This window comes from Magallana gigas, chromosome 2 (genome assembly GCF_963853765.1).
Source record: "Magallana gigas chromosome 2, xbMagGiga1.1, whole genome shotgun sequence".
Lineage (NCBI taxonomy): Eukaryota > Metazoa > Mollusca > Bivalvia > Ostreida > Ostreidae > Magallana > Magallana gigas.
In genome coordinates this window covers 9,755,908-9,782,935 of record NC_088854.1, presented here as the reverse complement: position 1 = coordinate 9,782,935, position 27,028 = coordinate 9,755,908, and the positions used below count along the sequence as shown (strand labels likewise).

At 34.5% G+C, this 27,028-nt stretch overlaps 4 protein-coding genes across 8 annotated transcripts; 2 read left to right on the top strand and 2 right to left on the bottom strand.

The window, feature by feature from the left end:
* Positions 1-1,447: 1,447 nt before the first annotated feature.
* Caprin-2 (complement C1q tumor necrosis factor-related protein 1) lies at positions 1,448-3,304 on the bottom strand. 3 transcript variants are annotated; one of them, XM_011444206.4, is made up of 4 exons: positions 3,207-3,304; positions 3,053-3,119; positions 2,461-2,832; positions 1,849-2,052 (listed from the first exon to the last, which is right to left on the bottom strand). In XM_011444206.4, the coding sequence occupies exons 2-4, from the start codon at positions 3,117-3,119 to the stop codon at positions 1,898-1,900; spliced, it is 594 nt and encodes a 197-aa protein (XP_011442508.3). In that variant the 5' UTR covers positions 3,207-3,304; the 3' UTR covers positions 1,849-1,897. The 3 variants fall into 3 exon arrangements, with proteins under 3 accessions (XP_011442509.2, XP_011442508.3, XP_011442507.3); XM_011444207.4 differs by lacking the exons at positions 1,849-2,052; positions 3,207-3,304 and adding an exon at positions 1,448-1,676 and having other exon boundaries at positions 3,053-3,197; XM_011444205.4 differs by lacking the exon at positions 3,207-3,304 and having other exon boundaries at positions 3,053-3,197.
* LOC105338906 (complement C1q-like protein 4) lies at positions 3,227-5,945 on the top strand. Of its 3 annotated transcripts, none has more exons than XM_011444210.4 (5): positions 3,227-3,337; positions 3,806-3,851; positions 3,979-4,175; positions 4,449-4,566; positions 5,727-5,945. In XM_011444210.4, the coding sequence occupies exons 2-5, from the start codon at positions 3,809-3,811 to the stop codon at positions 5,867-5,869; spliced, it is 501 nt and encodes a 166-aa protein (XP_011442512.2). In that variant the 5' UTR covers positions 3,227-3,337; positions 3,806-3,808; the 3' UTR covers positions 5,870-5,945. The 3 variants fall into 3 exon arrangements, with proteins under 3 accessions (XP_011442512.2, XP_011442513.2, XP_011442511.2); XM_011444211.4 differs by having other exon boundaries at positions 3,263-3,332; XM_011444209.4 differs by lacking the exon at positions 3,227-3,337 and adding an exon at positions 3,444-3,557.
* Positions 5,946-7,568: 1,623 nt separating this feature from the next.
* On the top strand, positions 7,569-15,591 carry LOC105338903 (sodium- and chloride-dependent glycine transporter 1). Its single transcript, XM_011444203.4, has 15 exons — positions 7,569-7,783; positions 10,713-10,821; positions 11,082-11,213; positions 11,386-11,595; positions 11,802-11,859; positions 12,094-12,226; positions 12,523-12,657; positions 12,846-12,949; positions 13,079-13,203; positions 13,310-13,422; positions 13,531-13,668; positions 13,835-13,934; positions 14,085-14,200; positions 14,301-14,462; positions 14,940-15,591. Exons 1-15 carry the CDS (start codon positions 7,772-7,774, stop codon positions 15,132-15,134), a joined length of 1,842 nt encoding a protein of 613 aa, XP_011442505.3. The 5' UTR covers positions 7,569-7,771; the 3' UTR covers positions 15,135-15,591.
* A 40-nt stretch (positions 15,592-15,631) lies between these two features.
* LOC105338902 (sodium- and chloride-dependent glycine transporter 1) lies at positions 15,632-26,276 on the bottom strand. The gene is made up of 15 exons (XM_011444202.4): positions 26,074-26,276; positions 22,503-22,617; positions 21,831-21,962; positions 21,481-21,690; positions 21,313-21,373; positions 20,877-21,009; positions 20,571-20,705; positions 20,258-20,361; positions 19,737-19,861; positions 18,027-18,139; positions 17,571-17,708; positions 17,161-17,260; positions 16,941-17,056; positions 16,472-16,633; positions 15,632-16,187 (listed from the first exon to the last, which is right to left on the bottom strand). The coding sequence occupies exons 1-15, from the start codon at positions 26,083-26,085 to the stop codon at positions 15,834-15,836; spliced, it is 2,010 nt and encodes a 669-aa protein (XP_011442504.3). The 5' UTR covers positions 26,086-26,276; the 3' UTR covers positions 15,632-15,833.
* Positions 26,277-27,028: the final 752 nt, after the last annotated feature.

Here is a 27,028-nt window from a genome sequence, read left to right as displayed (position 1 = left end):
TTCTTTACTAAATGACAGCTTATGGCTACAAAAATAAATCATCTCTAAAGTTTTAAAGTAAATCAGATGTTTTATTTGTTGACCATCACGCCTGAGAGAGAGAGAGAGAGAGAGAGAGAGAGAGAGAGAGAGAGAGAGAGAGAGAGAGAGAGAGAGAGAGAGAGAGAGAGCAGTGGCGTCGGAAGCAAATTGAAAGTGGAGGGGGGGGCTAGACTAACCATCAGAAATCTTGAAAAGCAAAAAAAAAAAAAATGCTTATTCCGAAAAATCCTGAAATTCCTAATCCGTGAGGGGGGGGGGGATTGGGGTGGGGGTGGTTAGCGTAGTATACCTAAAACTCCAAAAAAAAATCCCCCCATTAAAAAAAATTTCCCCCAAAAAATCCTGAAATTCCTAATCCGTGTGTGTGTGTGGGGGGGGGGGGGGGGGCTAGTATACCTTTATAATTTTCAACATCACTGTTTATTTCTCCTTATTTTCGTTTCAAGTCCTACCGAAAACGTGGGGACAGGAGGCGGCAGCTTCCTAATACTTCAATTTTATATGTAAATTTAAGACAAAAATTTTTTTGCTTTGAAAAAAAAGGGGGGGGGGGAGATACCTCCTTCCCTGTTGCTATTTCCCGGATGGTTTGGTCTAACTTTACAAAACCGACGCCTAGAGAGAGAGAGAGAGAGAGAGAGAGAGAGAGAGAGAGAGAGAGAGAGAGAGAGAGAGAGAGAGAGTTTCTACAATTTATGCTGATATATTAGAAAACATTACTTTGTTTTGTGTCAGAATACCAAGGCGAAGTGGTATGTATGTCTTATACTAAGCAGGTATGTAAACAGATAATTTACTGTAGGTTCTACAAACTCCCTCTCTCTCTCTCTCGCTCTCTCTCTCTCTCTCTCTCTCTCTCTCTCTCTCTCTCTCTCTCTCTCTCTCTCTCTCTCTCCTACTTTCAAAAGAATTGAGATTTTACTTGAAGTTGTTCTGCACACAATATTACGCTTATTACAGAACATGTAAAATGCAGGTTTACTAACAACATCAAGATCTTGATAATTTATATTTCTAAAACACCTACGGTGCAATTCAAGCCAGTTTAAATGTAAATTTTCCATGTCGGTTTCGATTTCAATTCTTATTTGAAGGATTGATGTATTTTATAAAAAACAAAACAAAACATGCACACAACCCTTATAGCAAAATGTTGGTCATCCAACACTCTTGGTGCGATCCGTTGTGCAAAGCATATTGCAGAGAATATGAAAAAGATGTATTTGACTTGATATATGTATATTGTTCTTTCGTTTACTTTCTGAGCCTGAACTACACGGAAACTATTTCCGGAACAGAACTAAAGCACAAGTCGATATTCGTTAAACCGATCAAACCCAGTTAATGTACTTTTGTACACAGAAGCGTATGTAGTAGTATACATATACATGTAATTATAAAGTAATTGTTTTTGGATTTTTTTTATTGGAAATCGAGTGAAAATTTTGACGATGACACTTTCGGGTTTTTTTTAAATCAAAGATCCGGGTATTTCTAGCCGATGACTCCTTGGTTTGGGTTACTGGCGGGTAATGCTGTGGGTGCAACTAGAAACCCCGAAAATGTGGAATATACTTCATGGTTGGCCCCGTACATAGAATTAGCTCCACGACCTTGAACGTATACCACATCCTCTGGAAATAACAATTATTGTAAAAGAACTTAAAAAAGATTGCATGTCCCGTAACCATCAATGGGTACCACCACACAAGTATGACCCCACGCCAGGTTACATGCAGGGTCCGTGCGTTTTCGGGTTTGCTGGAGTATATGATTTTTACTTGGAAACATGCACACAAACAAATATGATTGTAACACATTTAATAACATTTAACACAAAGTATATGGTTGACAATCATCCTATGATATTTCCCATGGGTGGCGGTGTCGTAACAATACCGGTGCGCCCGATATTAGGGACAACCATGAACCCAGAAAACGTGCTATACACTTCGTTACGCTGGCCGTACAGGGCGCTCACCCCCCGGGCCTGGACAAAGACGATGTCCTCTGAAAAGTAGTCACTCTTAGTCTTTGTCATTGAGTTTCATAGAGTCATAATCTAAATGATTATTGAAAATATCATTGTTTGAATCAACATGATTTTATATATAACTATAGTATCACATATATGTGAACATTTGCATGCATAAATAAATTTACATATATTATCATCTGAATATAAAATAATTGAATTGTAAAGTTGAGAGAGAGAGAGAGAGAGAGAGGGAGAGAGAGAGATTTTCTAAAATTTCTGAAAAAAAATCCGTTGTTTTATGTGTATGTGTGAAGCTTTTTAAAATTTACATCCGATGTTTGATGTAGAAGTCAAAATTACCAATTACTTAATTACTTGTTATTAACTCTTGTTTTAAAAGTATGAATTAAAATTATTATTTTTATAAGGTCTTGACTCACGTTGGTCTAACTGTAGGATAATAGACTGGTGACCAGAAGCGTAGCCGTTATTGACGTGCGCAAACACACTGACGGTGTAGTTGTTGTTCCGGTAGATGTCCAGATTCAGTTGACTGGTGGCGGTAGATACACCATGGACCAGAAAGGCGTAGGTGCCAGCGTTGGGACAGGTAAACACCCCGGTACTGGAGTCGTAGCCATTACCCATGTTGAGGAAGACACGGTCATAAACAACCAGGTCTGTGTCGTTGGTTTTGAGCATCTTTGTCAGACCGGCGGAAAATCCGACGAACTTGTCGGTGGGGGTAACGTGGTGGTGTCCATGGTTACCGGCGGCTCTTACAAAGGAGGTGGGAAAGTAGTTATCGATTCCTGACCGAGAAAATGTCAAACGTGTAATAAACAAAAGGAGACAAACAAATGACACAATAACATAGTGAAAGTCACCTATTAGTCTTTGTAGTTTCATATTTTCAGAATAAACGACAACTTATTAAAATAGTAATTCTCTCATGTTTGTATAATAAATCGTTCAAAACTTTTATACTTATACACATCTTTCATGAAGCTATGTGGATGCATACATTAATACCTTTGACTTGTTCAAGTGGACTGGAAACAGCGAAGGAAAACAAGGACAGGCAAACAAGGAACTTCATCTTTAAGTGTAAGTTAAAAGGTATATATATATTTTTCTTTACAATGAGAATGTTAAGCAAAACTTACTTTGCGCTAGAAATACTTACCTTTATGATATCAAAATGTCTTACAAGGAACCAGTGTGGGAACCAACAGGTTGCTCTGTGTCGATCCCTTGTAGGTCAAACTCTGCAAGTCCCCAAAACTGAGACAAGAATATTAACTCAAGAGAAGTAAGGTACGTACATTCTGCTCTTTATACGTAAAGCAATTATTAGGGCAAAAAGTTGTTGTTAAAAATTGAACTTTCTATTCTTTCCTTATTTTTGAAAAAAACCTAAATTTTCGAAACAAAGCGTTTTCTTTTCGGGAGAACTCTAAGTGTACTTTAAAATGTTTCTTAATATATACTTGATAAGGAACCGATAAGAACTTTTAGGAAATAACACTACACAATGGTAAGCTCAACAATGTATTAAGATAAAAAGGAAAAAAAACTACATTTTACTGAAAATTAAATTTAAATATTTAACATTTTCTTCAGCGGTATCAGATACATGTATATTTTTCCACAAGTATCAAATTTTACTTCTTTTTTCTTTTTGCTCGGAGAAGTAGATGTCATTTTTTTCAGATGATTTTTTTTTATTAGAGACTAAGACGTTTTCTAATCAAATACATGTAATGTCTTCAATGTTTATTTCAGACCATGAAGTCCGTTATTTGTACATTTCTATTGGCTGCTGCTCTTCGTAAGTACAATTTGACCTACCTTGAAGTTTAAACAAAAAATGAAAGTATTGTCAATTTCTTTTTATCAGTTTCAATATTTTGGATAAATACTCACTACTTTATGCGTTCATTTTGTTCTCAATTCAGTCGAGGTAAAAGCGGAAACCAACGCCGTTGCCTTTTCCGCCGGACTCTCCAAAAACCTGGTTTTGGCCCACACCGAGATCGTGGTCTACGACAGAATCTTCACCAATGTCGGCACCGGATACGATTCTAACACCGGCAAATTTAGATGTCCAACCAGCGGGGTCTATGTTTTCCAATTCCATTCAGTAGCCAACCAGGTGATCATCTTTTCCAGTGTTATTGATAGTATACATTTTATTTGATAAAATAAAGAATATCAGAAAAAACAGTACTTGGGGTTATCCGTCTGAGTAAGGAGAAATACAAGTCGAACTGAACAAACAAATATGACGAATAAACTAGATAGACAAAGACAGATGACCTGGTTTATTACATCGATAGGACACCTCAGTCTTTGACAGCCAGCAGCAATGTTTAGTAAAACTGCACAGTAATAAAACTTACGAAATTGTACTATTCATTTTTCATAGGATAAAACCATTTGGACAGAACTTTGGCACAACGGATACTACATTTGTTCAATGTATGGACATACTTCCAGTGATTATGCTTCCGGGGGAAATTCGGTCGTTCTTCGCCTAACAAAGGGTATGTAACAATTGTAATGGTCACAGATTCTTCAGTACGAAAGACCCGGGAAGTTTTGAGTCATTTTGTAACATGATTTAGCATATGAATATGCTGAAACATAAGCTTCCAACAGTGATGGTGTGATCTGCTTTACGGCAAATAAGAGTAATCTATGTGACATTTACTCGCCTTTCCAAACAGTTTTGATTGCTTCAGGAAGACCTTGAAGAGTTGTCGCCTTCATTTGATGTTCTGGGTGTTCGACTTGTTTGAACAAGGCACTGAACCCATATACATGTATAAACTTTTTCTGAGAGAAGCAAGCAAAAGTTGTGTTCTTGATAGCTGCTCAGAATGTCGTTCCCGCTCTATACTCACAGTCCGTCCCGAATAAACTAGTCCCCATATTGTGCTGCGGTTGATACGTCTTGAATAAGACAGTCCCCATAATTTGCTATGTTTGATGCGTCCTGGATAAGTCCCCCATAATGTGCTATGGTTGATGCGTCCTGAATTATACAGTTCCTATACTTTGCTCTGGTTGATGCGTCCTGAATTATACAGTCCCTATACTGTGCTATGGTTGATGGTACCCGTCTTGAATGAGGTTGACTACAGCATGTGTCGTGTTTAAAGGTTTCCATATGAACTGTCTGTCCCAAATATAGCTTCATACAATATTTTGAATCTCAAGGCCATTAGATGAGAGTTTGACTGCATGCCGGTGGGTGTGTACTGTCCTACATGTTTATATATAGCAACACATGAACAGCATCCAATTGACAAATTAAATCAAGCATTTTCTTATGTTTTCCTTTGGGTTTTTTTCGAAATTAACCATGCAAATGATTATCAATCTAGACTTGTTTTGGATATATCAGTCATTACCAAAATGAAATGCTATGTAGACTTTTGAAGTGACCAGGTAAGGTCTCCGAAGCATGTACCCGAAACACCATATTAGCTAGAAATCACACTTCTGGTGAACTAAAAGCAATGTAATCATGAATACTGGTCGCTAACAAAATTTACAAATTGCTACAGTCTGCGTAAAAATACATTGAAGATATATACTTTTCTTTAGTCTTGGCCATCATTGTTTTAAAAATTGATTTCGGATTCAAAAGAATTAAACCTGTTCTGGTCTTTGACACGTTTTTGTGTTGGTATTTTGACAGGTGACGAGGTTTACGTGAAGGCCGTTGACCCCACAAACGGCGCCGCCACCAACATGTACGGTGCCTCGGACGAGGTCTACTCCACATTCTCTGGGTACATGGTGGCCCCCGTGTACGAGGAATTCCCCTCTGTTGTGGGATAAAACAGTATAATCCACAGTTCTAATCAAGTCTTATTTGTGTTTTATCAAATATAAGTAAAACATTCTAAAATTACAACTACTAGTATTTGTTTCAGTTATTTTATGCCCATTTAAGATGATTTTAATCAAGATTTATAGTCAAGGGCTTGATAGATCTCGAAATATTCAGAACAAGTTTTGATTTTGCTTCCAATGGCCATTTCACGGAGCAAACGATTTCTACCGATGCCTTCTGTCCTGCTCATTGCACTCGCCAGGTTACAATAAGTTTCACACCGGCAGGGGGACCTCAAAGTGTAACAGAAGTGGTGGGTCCGAGACCAAATTTGGATCTTAGTGATAAGTACTTTAAGTTGCCAGAAAAATCTTCCTTTGAAGATATGGCACGAGGCTTTAATAATGAAAAATATATATCGATTCAGACGCGGATCTAGGACCTTTCACCAATGGGTGATTTTGTTTGCTGGGGAGGGGTGTCCAAGCTTGCTTTTGGTATTATTATTTTTTCAGAAGTTTCTAGGGGGAATAGGGTCTGGACAACGCAGACTTATAAACAAAAACACATGAATTATGGAAAGAGAAATATATTGTAGTTACATTACGGATTTTTATTTATACTTTTTTCTGTTTATCGAACTTATTTGCGATGCTGTGATTAAAAAATTAAACATATTGGGCTGCATCTAGGTTTTTTTTTTCATGGGTCCACGCCTACCCCCCCCCCTTCCGTCTTTAATTAAAAATAACAATCAATCTCAAATGCAAATTTCCTTCTTCGAATGGTAACTTTATGTACATTACTGAACAAACTCGTTATTATCCAATGAACTGAAGTATCGGAATTAAAACGACTGTTTAATTTGTGTTGGTAGGTGTGTGTGGTGTCTTGACTGACTGTTGTTTGGTTTAAAGATGGAGACCTTAACGCTTAAAAGTCATATTATTGTGTACAGGCACCACAATGTAATGTTATGAGAGTTAAACAAATGTTTATTTGCGATCACATGTATAGATAATTTATATAACTAGTATATACTCTCTCTCTCTCTCTCTCTCTCTCTCTCTCTCTCTCTCTCTCTCTCTCTCTCTCTCTCTCTCTCTCTCTCTCAGAAGGGAGTAACTCCATCACAGTTAAGGAACGATAACTACTGCATTCAGCAATTCACAATTTCAGTGGTTTGTGGAAAACAAACGTTCGTGTGCATATTTTTCAACACGAGAGAAATTCCCCATAACCATAGATAAGGAATAAAAAAATATTATTTATAATCTTTTATCAGAAAGTAATAAAAAACTTCAAATCTTCAAGTATTTAATGACGCGGATAGTAAATTTGGCTCAAATAAAGACAGAAATAAACTTTAAACGTTAGTGCTAGTTATCTTCATTATATCATCGTATACTTTTGCGTTTAGAGCTAACAATGAAATTAAATGAGGCAGCGAATGTAATTATACAATAAATGATTTATATTTTAAACCTCTTTTTTTTCTTAAGGGTTAGGGGTGTCTCGGTTTTTCTATAGAAAGGGGGGTGGGTAAAAATTTCTTAAATCTGCAACAATAAAATTTTGAATCCGCCAAGGCATTTTTTATAAATCTTCTTGGATCTACCTCTTAACATCAACAGCATTACTTTCTTACCTGTTGTTCAGGTAAACATACATGAATGACATTATAAAGATAAAGTGGCCACCCACCCGCGCCCCAGAAGGCGGCGCTATCGGTAGATGACAAGGACTGGCGCACGGCGTGGTCAATGAATCGACGTTCCAATGTTACTACACTGATATCTAAAATATAATCCGAAAACTGTTGAAATATCAATAACTTGTCTGACAGTGTGCACAGTGGACTAAGATACTCAGTATTACTTCCCCTTGTTTAGATAGATTTGACAACGATGGGAGGAAAGGTAGGTTTTAAATTTTATAAAATGGAAGGTAATTTCAGTTTTTGAAATGTTTCACTCTTACGTGCTCGTGAATATTCTGTAAATCACAGCTATAGTTATAGTAGTTTTAGACAAGGGGATCATATATACAAGAAATTTCATTGACAAAGAGTTAGACTGGTTTGTATGTTGTTGAACTTTGATAGTGCGATGTCGCAATGAAGTGTTTATCTAGAATGTTTGATTATTGTTTGATATTTGATTGGATAAAAGAAAGATAAAATACTTTAAAAAGAAAGAAATATTGGAGATAAGGTAAGGAAACTGCGCATTTCAATTAAAAATAATTTCCCGTTCGCCAGAAACTCATAATGGAAATTCTTGTTTGCTTTAAAATTAAAAAAGTAATGGAAATAATAAGTGAAACTACATTGATGATGTGTTGTCCAGCAGTTGTTTACTAGAAGATCAAAAATCAGAAATGATGCATTTCATTAATAATTTAATACTATCAAACTAATACATATATAGATTGTCCTGTAGAATATTTCATTTTTGTTTTTAAAGTAACATATGGGTATCATTGAAAATATGAATATAGATAATTTTAAACTTTCCACAATATAGAAATTTATGTCACGTGTCTGTTGTAGAGACTTTAACTTCGATTTATTAGGGTCAATTTTTGTCTGAAAGTGATACAAGCAACAGCTTTCAAAATGGAAAAACGTGCTGTCTAAATAGGCTCATAACTCATTCTTTATCTGTCCCAATTCAACAGGTCTGATAGGACAACAGTTGATATTGTACATAAAACCTGTATACTGAAAATTTTCGAATTAAAAAAAGAAAAAGGATTTCTAACTACTTCAGATATGTTCCAAGGTGCAGGATTCTAATACTGACGCGATATTAATATTCAAACACCGTAAAATATTTTTGTCGTTAATATTTTAATTGGACTATTATTTTCCCATCCTCTGATAGATTACAGTAAACTAAAGGTATTTTCTATTAACCATTATTTAATGTACTTATCCACCCAGATACAGATAGTCAATCTTTAGCGACGACTCTCATTTATAGCAGATTCATAGCAATCTGACGTGCTGATATTTAACGTACTGTCCTTTCCGATATATTTCATTTTATCAAATAAAATATACAACATGACTATAGTTGTATATTTTATTTGATAAAATGAAATATATCGGAAAGGACAGTATGTATTCTTCCCTGATTATAAAGAATATTTTGTTGTCTCTAATTTTTGTACTTGTACCGACAACAACTCGTAAATGCGAATATCTTCTTCAAGAGCACATTTGTATTTCATTGCGTGGACAGCTTTTTGAATCATTGATAATTTGTCGTCTTATCTGCGAGTCTAAGAGACGGTTAATGGCAGCCCGGCTGGACCTTTTGACGATAGTGTTTGGAATCAATCAATCTTCCCTTATCTTTTGTTTGTAGTCGGTCGATCGCTGAAAAGAAGCCTGGACTTAAGAAATTCGAATGGTGTTCATTTACACGCTAGAAATTTAATAAAATTTTGAAAATGAATTTCATGTTAAATTGTGACTAATTTAAAATCTATGTATCTGATGATACTTGATTTAATTGAATCGAATTCCGGCATTAACTCCACCCCCCCCCCTCAAAAAAAAAATAACAAAACCAAAAACAAGATTGAATTAAAAAAAATCCAAACATACAAAACAAAAACAAAACGAGAGCATATCTGTGTTTATGTGCCTTTTCAGTGAGTTCTATTTGGAGATTTGTTGGGTTTCTACCATATTTGTGAATCAAATGAAATCAAGCAGAATTTGAGTCCCAGTAACGCTATCCATGCAGTAAAGATAAGAGCCAATAAGAGCTTATATATCTATATTGCCTCATAAATCAAAGAAAGTCATTTGTTCTCTGGCAAAGAACTGACCAACACCTTTAACGTTGAATCTTCTCAAAACCATACTCTCTCCATACCAACTTTTAGCCCTCGAGATTCTATAGAACATAGTGATCTTTTTTACAACCCTGGACGTGAACCCTAGTTTAAGTGTTAGAGTTTATTACAGCAAGTGAAAAAAGTTAACTGGGTAAAATAAGAAAGACTGACGAATTTGTATCAAGTATTTCTAAGCGAAGAAATAAATTCTTATTTTAAAAATGTATTGTGTTGCAAAATTCAGATCTTCATAAATGAAAGTATATGCATTCAAATGCAGATACTTCTATATATATTCATTCTTTAAAAACGTTCTTAAAACGTGCAAGAAAGTTTGTGATACCAGAATTTAGAACATAGAATTGGTTGCAAGGTAATGAAGAAAACCCAGTATTTAAGATATTCTACAGATTAGGGAAGAAAGAGTTGTAACCTAATTTTTCGCATTGAAGTTTCATTGCAATAAAGTGCGCAAAGTTTGTTCAAGTGTTGCAGTACACAATGTTTTTCTACCTTGAGTTTGTTTGCACATTAGAAAACTAAGGTCATAGTTGTAGAAACAAAACAATTTGGCAAAAAAATCGCCAGATTTTCTTTCAACCAGTTATTTTCTTAGTACAATTATAATGCCATGAACAAAATAAACAGTTACCATGTCGTAGTTATTAACTAAATAACAGATTTTTTCGTCAACAGAAGCAATACCTGCAATGTCACTTATCTTTCCCATTAAAACTAATATCAAAAGCAAATATCTGGCTGTGACACCAAGGTCAACATCTGCAAGCCAGTCTTTCGACTGAGTAGAATTTAAGCAAGACAATCATGCAGAAATCATCTGCCCATTTGCTAAACGATAATTAGAAAAAAACGTGATTATAAACATGATATTTAATGGTGGTCATAAAAGGGGTTGGGGTGGAACTACAGATGTATTTGAGTAAAAAAAACCCCACAATAGTCCAACAGTCAATTGATGGCACGTCTGTCATATTGCAGAGAGCCGAGTGGTCTAACCCAGTAGAGTTCATCCTGACCTGTGTTGGCTTTGCTGTGGGTCTGGGTAATGTTTGGAGATTTCCCTACCTTGCATTCAAGAACGGAGGAGGTATTGTACATAATAATCAGGCAAACAGATCGTGTATTATACCTAAACTGTATGCATGTACATGAATAAAAGCCGTAAAATAAGAAAAGAGTACATTTGCAACAGGTTTTGGTGAAGCTAAATACCGTTAACGCAAAAATTTAGTAAATTATCATATTGTTACGAGGAGAATTAAAAGTCATTTATACAAACAAGCAGTCAATATTTCATGTGATGTTATATATTTCTGACTATTTGATTTTATAATAAATCTGTTCCAGGGGCTTTCCTTATTCCCTACTTTATCTGTCTGGTTATCATTGGGATCCCTCTTTTCTACCTGGAGATCGCTTTTGGACAATTTGCCAGTCTTGGACCCGTGAAAATATGGAAAATAAATATTCTGATGAAAGGTTTGCTCTTGTGATTATACAAATAACCAAATAATGTAAAAAGAATAAGAAGAAAAAAATTGTTTATGAAAACACACGGAATCCAAATATTTATCAAAAATATTTTAGTTTAATCAATAGAGAATTTTATAATTCCATTTTAATAAACTATTTATTAACATCGTTTCTACAGGTCTTGGGTATTCCATGGTCATCGTCTCATGGGGTATAGCCCTATATTACGTTGTCATCATAGCTTATTGCCTTTACTACTTCTTTGCATCGATGACGTCATATCTACCATGGCAAGACTGTGACAATAACTGGAACTCTTGTTTATGTCAAGATGGCAAACAAAACTTTTCGCTACCTGACCCTTGGCTTGGAGCTCGCAATGATTGCTGTACGAATCTAATAATGTATTATCAATATGAAAATCGAATAATTAATATGTACGTGGTATTAATATTTTTATAATTTTGGCTATTTTCCTAGCTAGCTATCAATCATTTCGAGAAAAAAAACAAAACATAAAATGTTCTAGTAATTTAAGTTTTGTGAAAAGATGTATTAAATTTATGAATTATGTTTATTTTTATACATATTCAGTGACGTTTTCCTATCCCGCCAATACAACAGGTGTTTCAGTCAGCGAAGAGTACTTCCGGTAAACACCTTATTGTAGAAAATGTTAAATGTCATTCATTAAAATTCAAATAAAGTTAAAAATTTAAAAAAGTTCTTGTTATAAAATAATACTAGAAAATGAAATAAGAACATTTTGAATTTTTGATGTTCTTTTTATAGACGTCATATTTTAGAAAAAACCTACGGATTTCAGTCCACACTGGTGGAGTAAGATGGGACATAACGTTTTGAATCTTTGATGTTTTTTTTATAGACGTCATGTTTTAGAAATAACCGATGGATTTGAGGCCACTGGTGGAGTAAAATGGGACATAACTCTATGTAATCTTCTAGCCTGGACCATCATATTTATTGTGTTATCTAAAGGAATAAAAACTTTGGGAAAGGTACGATATACTGACACCAGAAAACGAGAAAGCTGACAAGGAGATAAGAAAATTTAGGTCGAATATTAAGTTAATTTTACGAATTTTGTAGATGTGCGGAAATTTTGTTTCAAATTACTTCCATGTTCACACGATAATGAGCAAAGTGTAAATAAATCTGGAAATAAAAAAGTTGAGGTTTTTCAAAGTAAAACGGTTCTTGTATATGAATGCAGACAGAACAGTTGTAAAGTTATGTTGATATTTTCTTTAGTAAAGATGCAACCTCTGAATAATGAGAGTACTTTGATTTTAAGGTGGTGTACTTTACGGCTATATTCCCGTACATCTTGCTGACAGCTCTCTTGATTCGTGGATTAACCTTAGACGGATATAAAGAGGGCATTGATTTCTACATCACCCCTAACCTTGACAAGATTAGTGACGCTAGCGTAAGAGTGGTCAAGCGCCTGTTGCTGTTACAATTTTTTATATACAATAATTAAAACGCTTTTTTGCATATGTATATCATTATCATAAACTTGACTATCCAAACAAGTTGAACCAAAACTTTGTAAAAAAAAATTGGAAACATTAAAATATCAAGATTATCTGTTCATTGTGAGAATAACGTATTTAGGTGTGGTCGGACGCCGCAGTACAAATCTTCTACTCCCTCAGCGCCTGCCAAGGGGGACTAATTGCCATGGCAAGCTTCAATAAGTTTGACAACAATGTTTTAAGGTACAATTCGTCAGATGCTCTTTGATAACATTTATCAAATTCCCGCATAAATGACATTGTCCTAAGATGAGCTCTTTTCTACCCTTGTTCTTTCACTGCACATACACCCCTGCTACTTGTTTATTGCAGAGACACCTTTTTGGTTCCGGTTATTAACTGCCTCACGAGTTTCTATGCTGGTTTCGTCATTTTTTCTGTGCTGGGGTTCATGGCGTTTGCCAAGGGCACCACCGTAGCAGAAGTAGCTACAGCGGGTAGATAATCAATTTATCCTTTTCACAAAATCATTGCAATGAAGAAAAATATGACATATGCAAAATGGCACTTTTAAACTTTTTATTGCGCAACTCTTTGTTGCAGGTCCCGGCTTAGTCTTCATCGTATACCCTGAAGGTCTTGCTCAGATGCCTGTGGCACCATTATGGTCAATCCTATTTTTCTTCATGATGGCCAATCTTGGATTTAGTTCTGCGGTAAATATGATATTATTTAGTTCATTGTATTTATACTTCATTTACTTATTGTCTTAAATAGTTTCTAAATAATTAAAAAAAAAAAAAACCCACACATATATTTCATAGTTTTCCATGGTGGAAACAGTGATGACGGGACTACTTGATGAATTCCCTGCTATCTCGAGATCAAAATGGCGAGTTCTCGGTTTCCGGTTTGGAATCTGCATGTTTGGGTTTATATTAGGACTGCCAATGACTACAAGAGTAAGAATTACTGCGCTTTCAATGTCTTCCTTTTAATTTCACGCCATTATAAACGATGCCTATCAAATCATTTTGGAATGGGTTTTTTTTCTATCCCATTTTTGATTAAAAAAGAAAAGATCACCTCATGACATCTCATTTTAAATGCCTTATATTTCATCTTCAGGGAGGTGATTACATGTTAACACTGGTAGATAACGCTGTCGGTGGTTTCCCCTTATTGTTTGTTGGATTCCTTGAGTTGATTATCATATGCTATGTTTATGGTAAGAAGAATGGACAAAGCTTGCGTTAGCATACATGTAGATACCATCCAGTCACCCTATTGTTGAAAATTTAAAAGACTACTGAGTATTCGAAATTCTTCAACGCAAGAAGTAACGCTGAAATGTATGATTATACTCTGTGTTTTATAGGCTTCTTCCGATTTAAACGAGACATTGAAATGATGATTGGTGACAGAGTGTGTGTGAACGTCTGTTTCTGGTACTTCGGAGCATGTTGGCTACTGATTTCTCCATTAGCTCTCCTGGTGAAGATTATGAATAATCTGTTGCACTATCTATCTAGATCTATTTAAATTGCAGCAATTAGATTTGATCTCATTGAAATAAAATATATATATTTTTTAGGCAGTCATTGTATTCAAAATCATCCAGACGAAACCATTTGAAAACGACGGATACCTGTATCCAGATAGCGGTCAGGCGATCTTCTGGTTGATCCAGGTCACGTGTTTGATTGGAATTCCGGTTTGGTTCGTGTATTACAGCTGCAAGAAAGGACTTGGAAAGGTAATATATCTCCTGTCAACAGATTTACATCAGCTGTCGACGACGTCGGCGTTCGATCGCATCTGCTTTATCTTTTCACTGACTTATTTTAAACTTACGTTAACTCTCATCTTCAACCAAAACATAACATCTAAGAGTTCAGAATTTGAAATTTGTTGAAATAATGTGTCTTAACTAGTTATAAAGAAAATAAAGTGTAAAAACTGATATAAAACCAAGGTATTGCTAAATTTAATAAGTTTTAAATTTATCCTTCAAAAATCTGTTAAACGTAAAGCAAATAAAAATCTTCAGAACTGATATATGATTGATATTATTGTTTCTGTGAATATATTTTGAATGGTAACAAATATGTATTATCCTTTTCTGGTGTTCTCCAAATGCAGTTTGCTCGGGTTAGCAATGTGGCCTACTGGTAAAGCAATGCATTAAAAATTGAGCTTTATTAAAATAACATGTGCTTATTAATACTTTAAGCCAAAGTCTGATTGGGGACCAGCTTTAACTGAGAATAGGACCGGTCGTTATGCCGCACCTTTCAGTGATGTCACCAACTCAAATGGATCCGCCCCTGCTAATGACTATGCTATGGACATGAAGGGACAGCCCCAGGAGTACTCCAATCAAGCCTACGTAGCCGAACCAGTGGACACAGTCGCCACCAAATTCTAAATCACGTGACTGAATTAGTGTTTCCAATAGTGATCTTTTGAGTGCAAGATCTGGACAGAAAAAAATTAACAAACAGAGATCATTCAATACATAAAAGATGATAACACCTTTACGTCAAACTGACACAGCACCTCATCAATTGATCACATCCATGAAGCCGCTGAGATGTTGTGGATACACTAAGGTGTATGTCCACCAATCGAGTACATGACATACTGACATACACTAGAACACACGTAATCTGAAATACAGCCCGAACACAGCCAGGGATCATCGGGATTGACCAAAAGGAAATGCCAAATACAGTAAAAAGTAACGCACTGCATACTTTACAACGGAACGTAGATCTAAGTGTTTAAATTCTGAGTTATGTTATTAACAAATGTTATGTATGATTATATCATTAAATCAATAAATATATATATTTCTTTAAATAAAACGTTATTATAATCAACTACTTCCTGTCTTTTTTTTTTCAAGAAGACAAATACAATGTATTAGAATATCATACTTTTTATTGAAAAACTCAGATCATTGTAATTTTATCGAAATTGTTTTCGCATATATGTGTAACCCAGAAAGCTTCGAATGTTAGTGAAAACAAAAGCAACTATATTAACAAAACTTACACAATAAAAAACAGTTCCGCACCGGAATATAGTCCAGCTTAATATTGATCCATGTAAAAAAAAATCATGATTATTTGTCGTCGTCTTTTACAAAGGCTGGGTTCTGGAACTGTCCACTTGTTCCGGTCTCCCCGGTACCGTCCTTGACCTGTGCAGTTCCATTTTGTTTTGTTCCATTTTCCATGTCCACCATATGTTCCTCTTTTCCGTTGGGAATATTTGCTTGATTTGAAGTCACAAATGTAGCCTGAAGTCTGGCGTATTTTTCACTGGAAGACTGTTCTTCCGGATTTGAGATGGTGTAACCATTACTTCCGGTCCTCTGCTTCATTCTCTCTTTGTATTCATCGCTATATCGCCCCGTTTTGTTTTCTGATAATGCTGGTCCCCAATTTTCCTCAGGAGAGTTTATCTTTTTCAATAACTGTAAAATAGAATTAGTCTTTGTTTCAGGGGTTCAAAGTATGAAAACTTACAATCTCCCAAAATTAAGAAATCCGAATGTGTCGAATTACACAACTTGATTTACATGTATATTCATATACTAAAGTATTTTAGGAGGCGAATATCAATTGATAAAGTTAAGAAAATATTTGTATACGTGGAAAAAATGAATTCTTATTCGGATCATTACGAATACAACAGGTAAAATAATTTTTAACGGTTTAGTACATTGTAGAAGTATTACCAGTATACAGCGTCTGTTACCTTTCCAAGTCCATTTCTAAAGGCCTCAAAGAAGAATATGACGGGGATCCAGATTAGGGGCGCTAAAACGATCAGCCAACCAAGAGCCTGTCCTCCCTCCGGATATACGTAACTTCCGTCCGTCGCCGGTTTGGTCTGAATGGCTTTGAATATTATCACAGCCTATCATTGTGAAAATTTTAGAAATTAAAGTACATGCAATACGGTGAAAATTTTTACATGAAAAATCGTTGTAGGAAAACTGATTAACAGCTAATTAGAGTTTAATGTTTAATGCTGCAAAAGTCGTTGTATACAATATAACAAAAATTTAATCACTCATTGGAGAAGAAAAAACCCGAATACTGGTTCTTAAGAAATTATGCAATATTTGTACTTTGATGGAAGTTTATTACATATCAATTTATCGATGCATAGCTTTTTTTTATTTATTTAAAAACCTTTGCCATTTAAAAGATTTAGAACAGACCAGTAGCGCTACTGGAGAAATTAACAGCCAGGTCGCTCCAAAGTAAAGGAAGAAGGCCGAGATTACAATGTTAGATCCAAGCATCAACTCAATGTCTCTCTTGAAGCGGAAAAATCCTATAATATGCAATGGCGTCAAAATAAATACGTGACTGAGTAAAATGGGTTCTTTGAGCATATATAATAAATAATAATTACAAGACAATGTGTTGAATATTTACCATAAACGTAGATGATGGCGATGATTTCAAAGAGTCCGACGAATAAGAGCGGGAATCCCCCGACAAACGTGTCCATTAGGTTCAGGGTGTACTCGCCTCCCTATAACACAGAAGGCAGGATGGTATATTTTTAAGGATATTGAATAGTGGTGTCCAATCCCTTCTCGAATATTTCGTTAGAGTTCAATCATATAATTGGTTACAGTTATCTTTCTTTGTTTGTAGTGTACGGTAGTCAGAGAATTTTCATTTTTCATAATTTCATATTTTAAGGTACTGTAAAGTTTTAGTTAAAATCCGTAAAATAATGAAAAAAAAAATGTTTAATGATACTTCAACGTTAGTCTCACGTCAGAAAATAGAATGGGGGAGGTTTCGACAGGCTACGTTCTGTGTGCATTGTTTCTTACTCGACAAGTCATCGGAAGTCCAAGAATAAACGCTACTGCGCAAACTCCAGCACGGAAGAGGATTCGCTTGACCCGACTGGAGAAGAATCCGGGAAACTCGTCCATTACTCCAGTAATCACGGTCTCCGTTATTGAAAACTGAAAAAGATAATTAAAGTTATATCAAAGGCAGTTTCTATATATATTTACAGATATAGCGCATATACGAATATGGCGATTTTTGCTCTGATATCCAGACTAAGTTTTCATATAAACTCTGGGAAAACTATAGATAACTCTATACATTTAACAATATTAAATAATAATAATATTAAAATATATGCATAGGAATATAACAAATTATCTGAAAGAGCTGTTAGTTTTAGTATTGCATTGTTATAAACTAGTGCCAACTACAAATGTACAGTATCATAGCAGAGTCACAATGCTACCCACGGAACATAGATATGAACTGACCTGTGAGCTAAAACCAAGGGTGGCCATCATGAAGAAGAACAGAATAGCCCACAATGGAGCAACGGGCATCTGTGCAAGGGCTTCTGGGTAAACGATGAAAGTGAGGCCCGGACCTATGGGATTGAAGTATATTTGATAATTGTCAAGGTTTCTGGGTAATTATTGATTTCCAAGGTTACCAACATTTGTATTAATTTGATTGTAGATCATCTAATTATCAAAAATATTTATATTTATATTTTTTCTTAAATAGCATGCAACACCGTGAAGGATAAATTTTGCAATTGCCAAGGAAAACTTCAACCATATTCTACACATTATATCATTGCATAAATAGTTTGATTATTACCACTCGTATCTAATATGTTATTCGAGATACGTATCTTTTTAAAAAGACCAACGCGCAATGCATGAAACTTTTACTAATGATTTTTTATGGATACGTAGAATTTTATACAAAAATTTAATTTCTTCCTATGGATCCTGTAGGATTTTAGGATCAGATAGGAATACATATACTTAATTTTCTGTACAGGAAAACTACACGTCCGAACAAGAGACCTGTAGGAAAAAAAATTATCCTACAGTCCCTTTAAGGATTGCTGTTTTCCCATGATATATTAATTTTTAGAGATAAATAACTAATCGGTCAGCTGAAACTCTCTATTATATGCTCTATCATCTGTGACAATTTATTATCCGAGAACTGGTTACTCAGTATTCATTTACATGTAATACCGGTACTTTTTGCCTTCAAATATGGAATTAGTTTAATAAAGTCTCCATATTTAACACTTATAGACAAAGTTTTTTTCTACTCGGTGGTATCACTGCTTATAATATAATCCTTGATGCGAGTGGAAAGTCGGTTACAATTTTCATTTTATCTAAGATTTACACAAATCTATACACCTTTTGTAAAATTTTCGTAATAATTCCGGCATACATTTTTTTAACTTTGTAAAACGTCTGGAAACATGGTTCAGGTTTTTTTTTAAATTTTTTCAATAACTTTTAAAAATATTAGATATTATCTACTATCTAAGAATCTACAGTAAAAATACTTTTTTTAAGGTCAAGATCTAGTAAATGATTCCAGAGTGCCTTTTTGGTGCTAGAACCATTATGACGTCATAATTGATTTGAAGAATCTTTTTCCATTACTTTGCAGCTTTAAATTAAACAATTTCTTAACGTTCTATGTTAAATCATGGGAAAAGTAACCATGACACCTATTCAATTTGACATCATTTTCAAGAGGAGGTCAAGAGGTTGTTTAATTCCGTTTTGGGAGAGATTGTAGGCATTCTTGATATTTTTTATTTGTCAAAAATGGACATAAACTACGAAATGTGTTCCTAAATTCCTTCATATTTCATTGAAAATTAAAGTTGATGGGTTTTCATTGTGTTTACCAAACATTTTAGCCCCAGTTCACCTTTTCAAACAAAGCTATTGTTATGAAGCATCATTGAAAGAATTTAAATTTTATAAACCTGAAGGAACCTTACATTTACTAGATCTTGACCTTAAGCTAAGAATTGGAAACCCTTAAAAAGGCGTGTTTTTTTATTCTGCATTTTAAAAAAAAAAACTGTGCACAAATTGAATACCGCCTTGGCACTGACATTTAATTATTTGATCTAATATTAAATACAAAATGTATGGATGATTTTTGACATCTATCAACAAGCTTTATCATTACTGTACCTCCTTTTGCGACATGTTCCATCGTGTCATGTTTGTAGTTCGCCATAAATCCAAGTACTGAGAAGATCACGAACCCAGCATAGAAACTCGTCAAACAGTTTATCAAAGGAACAACTAGGGAATCTCTACAATAATACAAGCATACTCTTTCAAAGCAATTAAGAATATAGTAAACTGCTCTCAATATTATCATTTTTAGGAAAAATTTTAAAATTGTTAAATCAGACATAAAAACAATCTTATTTCAGACTTTAGAACAGACCAACATGTACTTTCATTAATGTTTTTGGGTACCAAATTTCGTGGATTCCATGGAAACCACAGTTTCAAGGATACGTAATTTCGTGGCCCATGATCCTATCAATACAAATTGTTAGTAGAGATTGCACTTCAATGAACAGTTATTTTCAAGGATCAACTTAACAACGAAATCCACGAAAATTGGTATTCAACGAATATTGATGAAAACACAGTATGCTAGTTCTTTATGAAGACAATAATCGGATATAAACGTGTAGTACCTTAAAACGTTGTTGTTAAACTTATTGTAGCTTGCCATTGCAATCAGACCCCCAGAACAGGCGCTGAGGGAGTAGAAGATTTGTACCGCGGCATCCGACCACACCTAATCAAATAAAACAAACACGGGGTGAGTTAGTCTTCGTAATATTATATAAGGTCTTTTTTAAATCCGGAATATTTTCAGTTTATTCCAAATTTAGGAAACTGCTCATGAATTCATTTTGCAAAATACACATTGTTTCGAGAAATTTGATATAAACAAAGCTGAAAAAAATAAATAAATCCAAGCAGTTGTCACTTATGACGTCATACACTGGCATCCGACAGTCGTTCCCAGTTGGGTGTGAGGTAGTACATGACCCCCTCATGAGACCCTTCAAGTGTCAACCCACGGACCAACAGGACAGTCAGCAGAACGTATGGGAATGTGGCAGTGAAATATACAACCTAGGTGGAATAAAGAACATTGTCATAGCGATAATTGCAAAAGATTAATCAGGTGATTAAAAATCTAGAGTATATTATGTGCAAAACATTAGAAGCAACCATACTGAGAGATTTTGCCTTTTATAGTTAAAAAGTAACCACATCAAGAGATTTTGCAACTCATAGTTTTACCTTTCCAAGGGATTTGATTCCTTTAGACAGAACCAGAAACACGATGATCCAGGCTAGAAGGTTGCAGAGGGTCACGTCCCACTTGAGGCCCCCGGGGTCAGTCCACGAGTCAGTCACACCCAGAACTTTACGTCTAACAGTCATTATTGGGATTAAAACATATTCAGATAAACATACTGGTATTTTAACACAGAGCTGATCCATCTTAACATCATCGCATGTTTTTAAACTTACTATGGTAGAATAAATAATATATAGAACCAGCGAGTAGATCTAGAAATATATGTATAGATGTTGAAAGATATTTACATTTTTATTACTAGAGTAGAACTGGTATCATAATCTTATATATTGGAAAATTAAACGCAAATAACAACGTAGACCCTCGAATATGTACTCTGAATGTTACCAATTTGGTAAACAAAACATAACTTACGTAAAATATTCTGAACTTGGAGTGTTTTTACTTCCATTTTTGATGGAAGCTAGATCGGCCACTGGAAAGAATACATGTATCAAACAACATTAAAGATGAATACACAAAACAAATTCAGAACAGTGTTTTTGTCAAATTTTAACAATAACAATAATTTTTTAATCATACAGCAATCTGGTCGTCGTCCATTCCAAGGATCCGGGCTCGAGAAGTTCGTCGTTGCGTCAGCACAGGAACACGTGTTCCACTCGTTGTCACAGTCCTGCCAGGGTAGATATGACGTCATGGACGCAAATAGGTAATACAAGCACCAGGCGATTACAACGTTGTAATACAATGCGATCAAGGCAGAGACGATGGTCATGGCAAACCCCAAACCTTCAAAATAGTTGATTGTTTATTTGTATAATTAATCAAGTAAGAATGAAACATAAGTTTCTCCCAAACACATCAAGATTTTTTTCAGGCTTGTTAATGAACAACAAAAACATGATAATAAACATTTTTAAAAACCACACCTTTGAATGCAGGATTTACAATCCATATCTTTATGGGACCTAGACTGGCAAACTGGCCAAATGAAAGTTCAAGGAAAAACAAAGGAACTCCAATAAGGGCCAAGGAGACAAAGTATGGTATCAGAAAAGCGCCTGAAAAACAATTCGTTATAGTCAAAAAAATTGTTAAAGTTTTCAGAGACTTTGAATGTTTAAGAAATGAACTCAATGTCTACCCAATTTATACTAGTATAACCTGGGTTGGGGCAATTTACGAAGCGGATTATAAAAAACCTTGAATTGCTCCAACCCAGGTTATACGAGTATAACTTGGGTAGATATTGAGTTCATTCCTAATAATTTAATTTTCTGGAATTTTCTGTACAAATTGAGCACGTTTTACGTTTAAAAATGATATTAATCTGTTCAAAATTTAAACGTAACTTCAAGCGGATTAGTAAATTTTTGACGTTGGTGCATTGTGACTTGTCTTGTGACGTGCAAACCAGGTTATGCAAATTTAACTAAATTTTTCTATCTAATCAAATGCCGCGTTACAACCAGAATTAAGTTATTTTTATATAACTTAAATTGAGAAGAATGACTCGACAAACATTTTCAGTATACAATTAATGGTACTTCAGAAATTAATCATATTCATTGTACTGCTACGCGCACAACGTATTGACTTACCTCCTCCGTTTTTGTAAGCAAGGTAAGGGAATCTCCACACGTTCCCCAGTCCTACTGCATACCCTATTAAGGTCAGAATAAACTCCACCTGATTAGACCAACCGGCTCTTTTAGCCTACAAAAGAAGAACTATTGCTTTAGTGTTGCAGTACCGACCTAGATAATTCAAATTCATTGGAAAGTTGGAAAACAATCGAGGCTGTCGTCAGAGCTAAAGCTGTGCATTGTGGCATACTCGGATATCGTGGATTCTGCATGTGGAAAAATCATAGAATTGATGAAAACATGTATTTACATCAATTGGTGTTTTCTGAAATGATATTCTGAAAATTATCAAATACATATTTTAGATATGTATCAACAAGTTGTTTTAATTTGGTTTGTGCAAAACTATTGTTCTATAATAAATATCTTACATATTACATATATCTCCTTTCTTTTGATACCGAACAACCAATTATATAACGTTGTTATTTTCATACTTTGCATAATAAGATGTAACCCAAATCACTGTATTCAATGGTTTACTATTTTAAGAAGTGGACAGACATAGCCTACATCTACGCCTGTGGACACAACTGTTATTTTTAACTAGGTTTTACGATATTCATGTACATACAAATGTAAATCTCTGCAAAGACAGAAAACTGCTATTTATTTTTTTTTGGCCCCGTTCGAGAACGTCCTGCTATTTCATTCAAGTGATGACATATGGTACCGTAATAAATCAGAGGTAAACTCTAGTTACGTAATGTGCGTTAGCACAAAGCCTCTTCATTGCAAAGATAAAAGACTGAGACTTGGTGTTTTTGTAATCGTGTTGTTTGAACTTGACTGTTTATATTGTGAACGTAAATCACTTTAGAAACTGTTTTGATTGTTTTTCCTATATCAGCAACCATGTTCAAGCTCGTTGTTTGAGGTTTTTGCTACAGTTGGTAATATTGTCAGCTGTAAGTCGGCACTAGTATTGGAAATCATATCGTTATCATGTTACACAACAAGTTTAAATAAAACAACCCTGTGTTATCGTTAAGAATTTAAAAAATGCGTTAATACGTGAATGTTATCATTTCAATATCATAGCATGATACTTCTAATATGTTTTTATCACAGCAAGTGAAGAACCATTTAATTCGATTTTTTTCATACATACAATCATAAGTAGTGGTGTTGATAGTTAAAGTTGTTAAGAAGCGATATCTATCTATAAGTTCCCCGACTTGAATCTCTATAATTAGTTTTGTAACTTTTTTTAACTCGCATTCCAATAACTTACACCAATGTAAAGTTATTCAACACAAATATTTACAAAAAATGCAGCAAAGAAAGGCAATGCATTGTACTGTTAGAATTTGCTCAAACTTTTTTCATGACTAATATTAGATGAGTTAAGATAGTTTAAATCATGTTATTTCATCGTTTATCAATTGATAACCGAATTTGAGCTATGTCTAGAACACTTTGTAAACAAAGCGGCACCTTGTTGTCTAGATAAACAATAGTTTGGTGCATGCATAGATACATCTGGATAGAAACTCGGGGCAACCGTTTAACTCCCCAAACAGAAGAAATTGACACAACAAACTGGAAGAGTGGTAAAAAGAGCAGTAAAGTCCGAATAATAGCATTCCATTTTTTTCTAAGGTATTAATAAGATTATATTTCATACGATTAGCGAATAACAGTCAAAGACACTAAATGAAGATGGAAATAAATGTGACCGTATTACATGATCTGCATCTGAATCAGAATTAAAAACAGCTAAAAACTACCGCAAAAACAACAACGGGATCAGCGACAAATAACGGCAACAATTAACGCTAAAGCAACGACAACTACCTCAGGAATAAGAACACCACAGACTACAGGAGTAACAGAAATAGAAACGGCATACATGGTAAACACAGTAACAACGGTGCCACTCAAACCGTTAGAAGCAACAGCGAAAATCTACCACAGCAATAGGAACAGGAAAAGCAAAAACAGGAAAAGCAAACACTTAGTAATTTGAAAATGATTATAAGATCAGAGAGAGAGAGAGAGAGAAAGAAAGAGAGGGATATATATAATTAACAATGTGGCCAATAGATAGAGAGAAAGAACAAGATAAACACATATTTTACCACAGCAAAACGCCTATCTCACTGAGTCTTAAGTTTATTCCACAAATTGTGTCTGACAACATCGATATTCTATATGTTAGTATCTGGTGCATTTAAAAAAAAAAAAGTATGTTTGTTCAATTCTATATCCATCACTCCCTTGGAATGCTATGGATTACTGTAAAGAAACCTGTAAGCTGTTGGCTGATAAGAGCCCAAGAGCCCAAAAGCCAATGCAATAACCTATTTTCTTCGTTACTCTTTCTATGTCTCGCCTTCCATTTTTCCCTTCGACTGTTATAGCTACACGTGCATGACTAGTATGTTTAGTATAGTTGCAATTGCTTTATTCTTTCTTTGTCTCACTTTCCATGTACGATAACGTACTTGGGTCAAAAATTACTTTTATGTCTATATGCATATATATTGTATATGCAAATTTCAACGCGTTTCCCCCTTAAAGTGACTTTTCTTAGACTTTCCAAATACAAGAGAAGTTTTCCAAATACAAGAGAAGTTTTGCATTCCAGAATCTCCAAAACGAGAATTCTTTCTCTCCGATTCATTCAACTTAATTTGGCAGGTAATATAAATCGGGAGTGCTCGACAACAAAATAATTAAGGTCAGTTAAGGGGAAACGAAGAGATGTTTTTCATTTAGGTATAAAAGTGTAATCGTGCCAAGAACGCGTCCAAAATTCAAAAACAAACCCCGATAAAGATGTTTGTAATCTGTTCAAAAGGCCACGCGTTCTTCATACATGAATTTGGACCAGGAAGAAATTAAATACTTGTTTATTTTTTAAATATTTAGTATTATAGAGGTTTACTCATAGGAACAGTAGTATAATCATTAAAGGCATTAAGCAAATAAAACCTCAAATTATACACAAAAGAGACTATAGATAAAACCTCCGTCATTATGTTCTTTTTTTATTTTTTAAAGATTAAAATTATTTTTTCTTGTTTAAACTACGACTTTAAAATGTGATAATTTATAAAAAAAATTATTGTACAATTTCATAAATATACTGGATAAAAATGATATGTTTACGTTCACATACATACCAGTATGTATTACAGAGACTCGGTAAAACAGTAGACAACCACAACAGTTTTGAATTCAAAATACATTGCAAAGGAAAAAATGAAATCTGTTAAGATAGAGGGTGTCCTCGTGATAAAAACAAACAAATCTGTCGAATTCAAATGCCAAAAAAAAATAAGAAGAAAGCAGTCTATTCGTCAAATTTATGTGGTTTTATTTGGAATAAAAAAAAATAATTGTTGAAACCTGTCATTCTTTTACAGATCATAAGCTTTCCCAATTTAAAAATATCAATGATAGACACTGGCATTTATATAGCATTACTTCTTTTTCAGAAGTATTTAATAAATAAAGATTTGCAAATACAACTATACATTAAAAAAATATCACTAAAATGATTTTGGCCAAAAACTCTTACCTCTTCGCCCATGTTCACATCACTCGCTAAGATAAAACTATTTTGGAAAGTTTTTGCAAGTTAACACAAGCTTATTCTCCTCCAAACTTGCAAGATAACAACTTTCCTCTCATTGGATAAATTTAAGAGCTATTTTTTATGCCTCTCGCTTTTGGTTAAGGTTAAAATTTAGCTATCGGTTGATATTTCTTGATAACTGGTGTAACACAACACAGATTAGTGTTTACGTTTCGGTTTAAAGTATTTATCAACATTTATCAGCCCAAAATCTTCTGTGTTTGTCAATGATAATATTTGATAAACGCACGCTGAAAACAATCTCCCCCCCCCCCCCCCCAACCTTGTTGATCATAAAAGTCGCAATTCTTGTTTCATTGGACGCCATTTTTTATTTTGAGAAATATGAGTTAGATCTAAAAGGAAGCACTTCTTTATATATTAAATCACCATCGTTTTAAATGCTTACATATGTACTATTCAGTTAAATAGAACACCATAGTTTAAATTGATGTTCGTGTCATCCCAGCTCATTGGTACATCTTCTATTGCATAACAGCAACAATTTTAAAGTTACTCTACTCAAAGGGTGATATTAACGTCTAACGTAACTAGTCTGGTGATGTTTTCTTGTGACATGTGCATAAAACAATCCTCATTGTTAAACCGCTCTTTACTGTCAAAATCAAAGGAACTCTTAAATCATACGAACGTTGCCAACACGAGCTTGGCCCCTTTGGTCACATTAAGGCCAAACAAGATTCCATATCTTTCTGTTTTTATCAAAATTGATAAATTCTATGACTGTAATACCCAATCTTTCCTTTATATCTTTAGTCTAACTTAGTATGTTTTACTTGACTTTTTAAATCTCGTATATAGTTAATAGATCGGTAAGTTATATATAAATTACGGCAACATCTTTAACCGTCTGTTAAATTTCTAAACATTTTTGTCT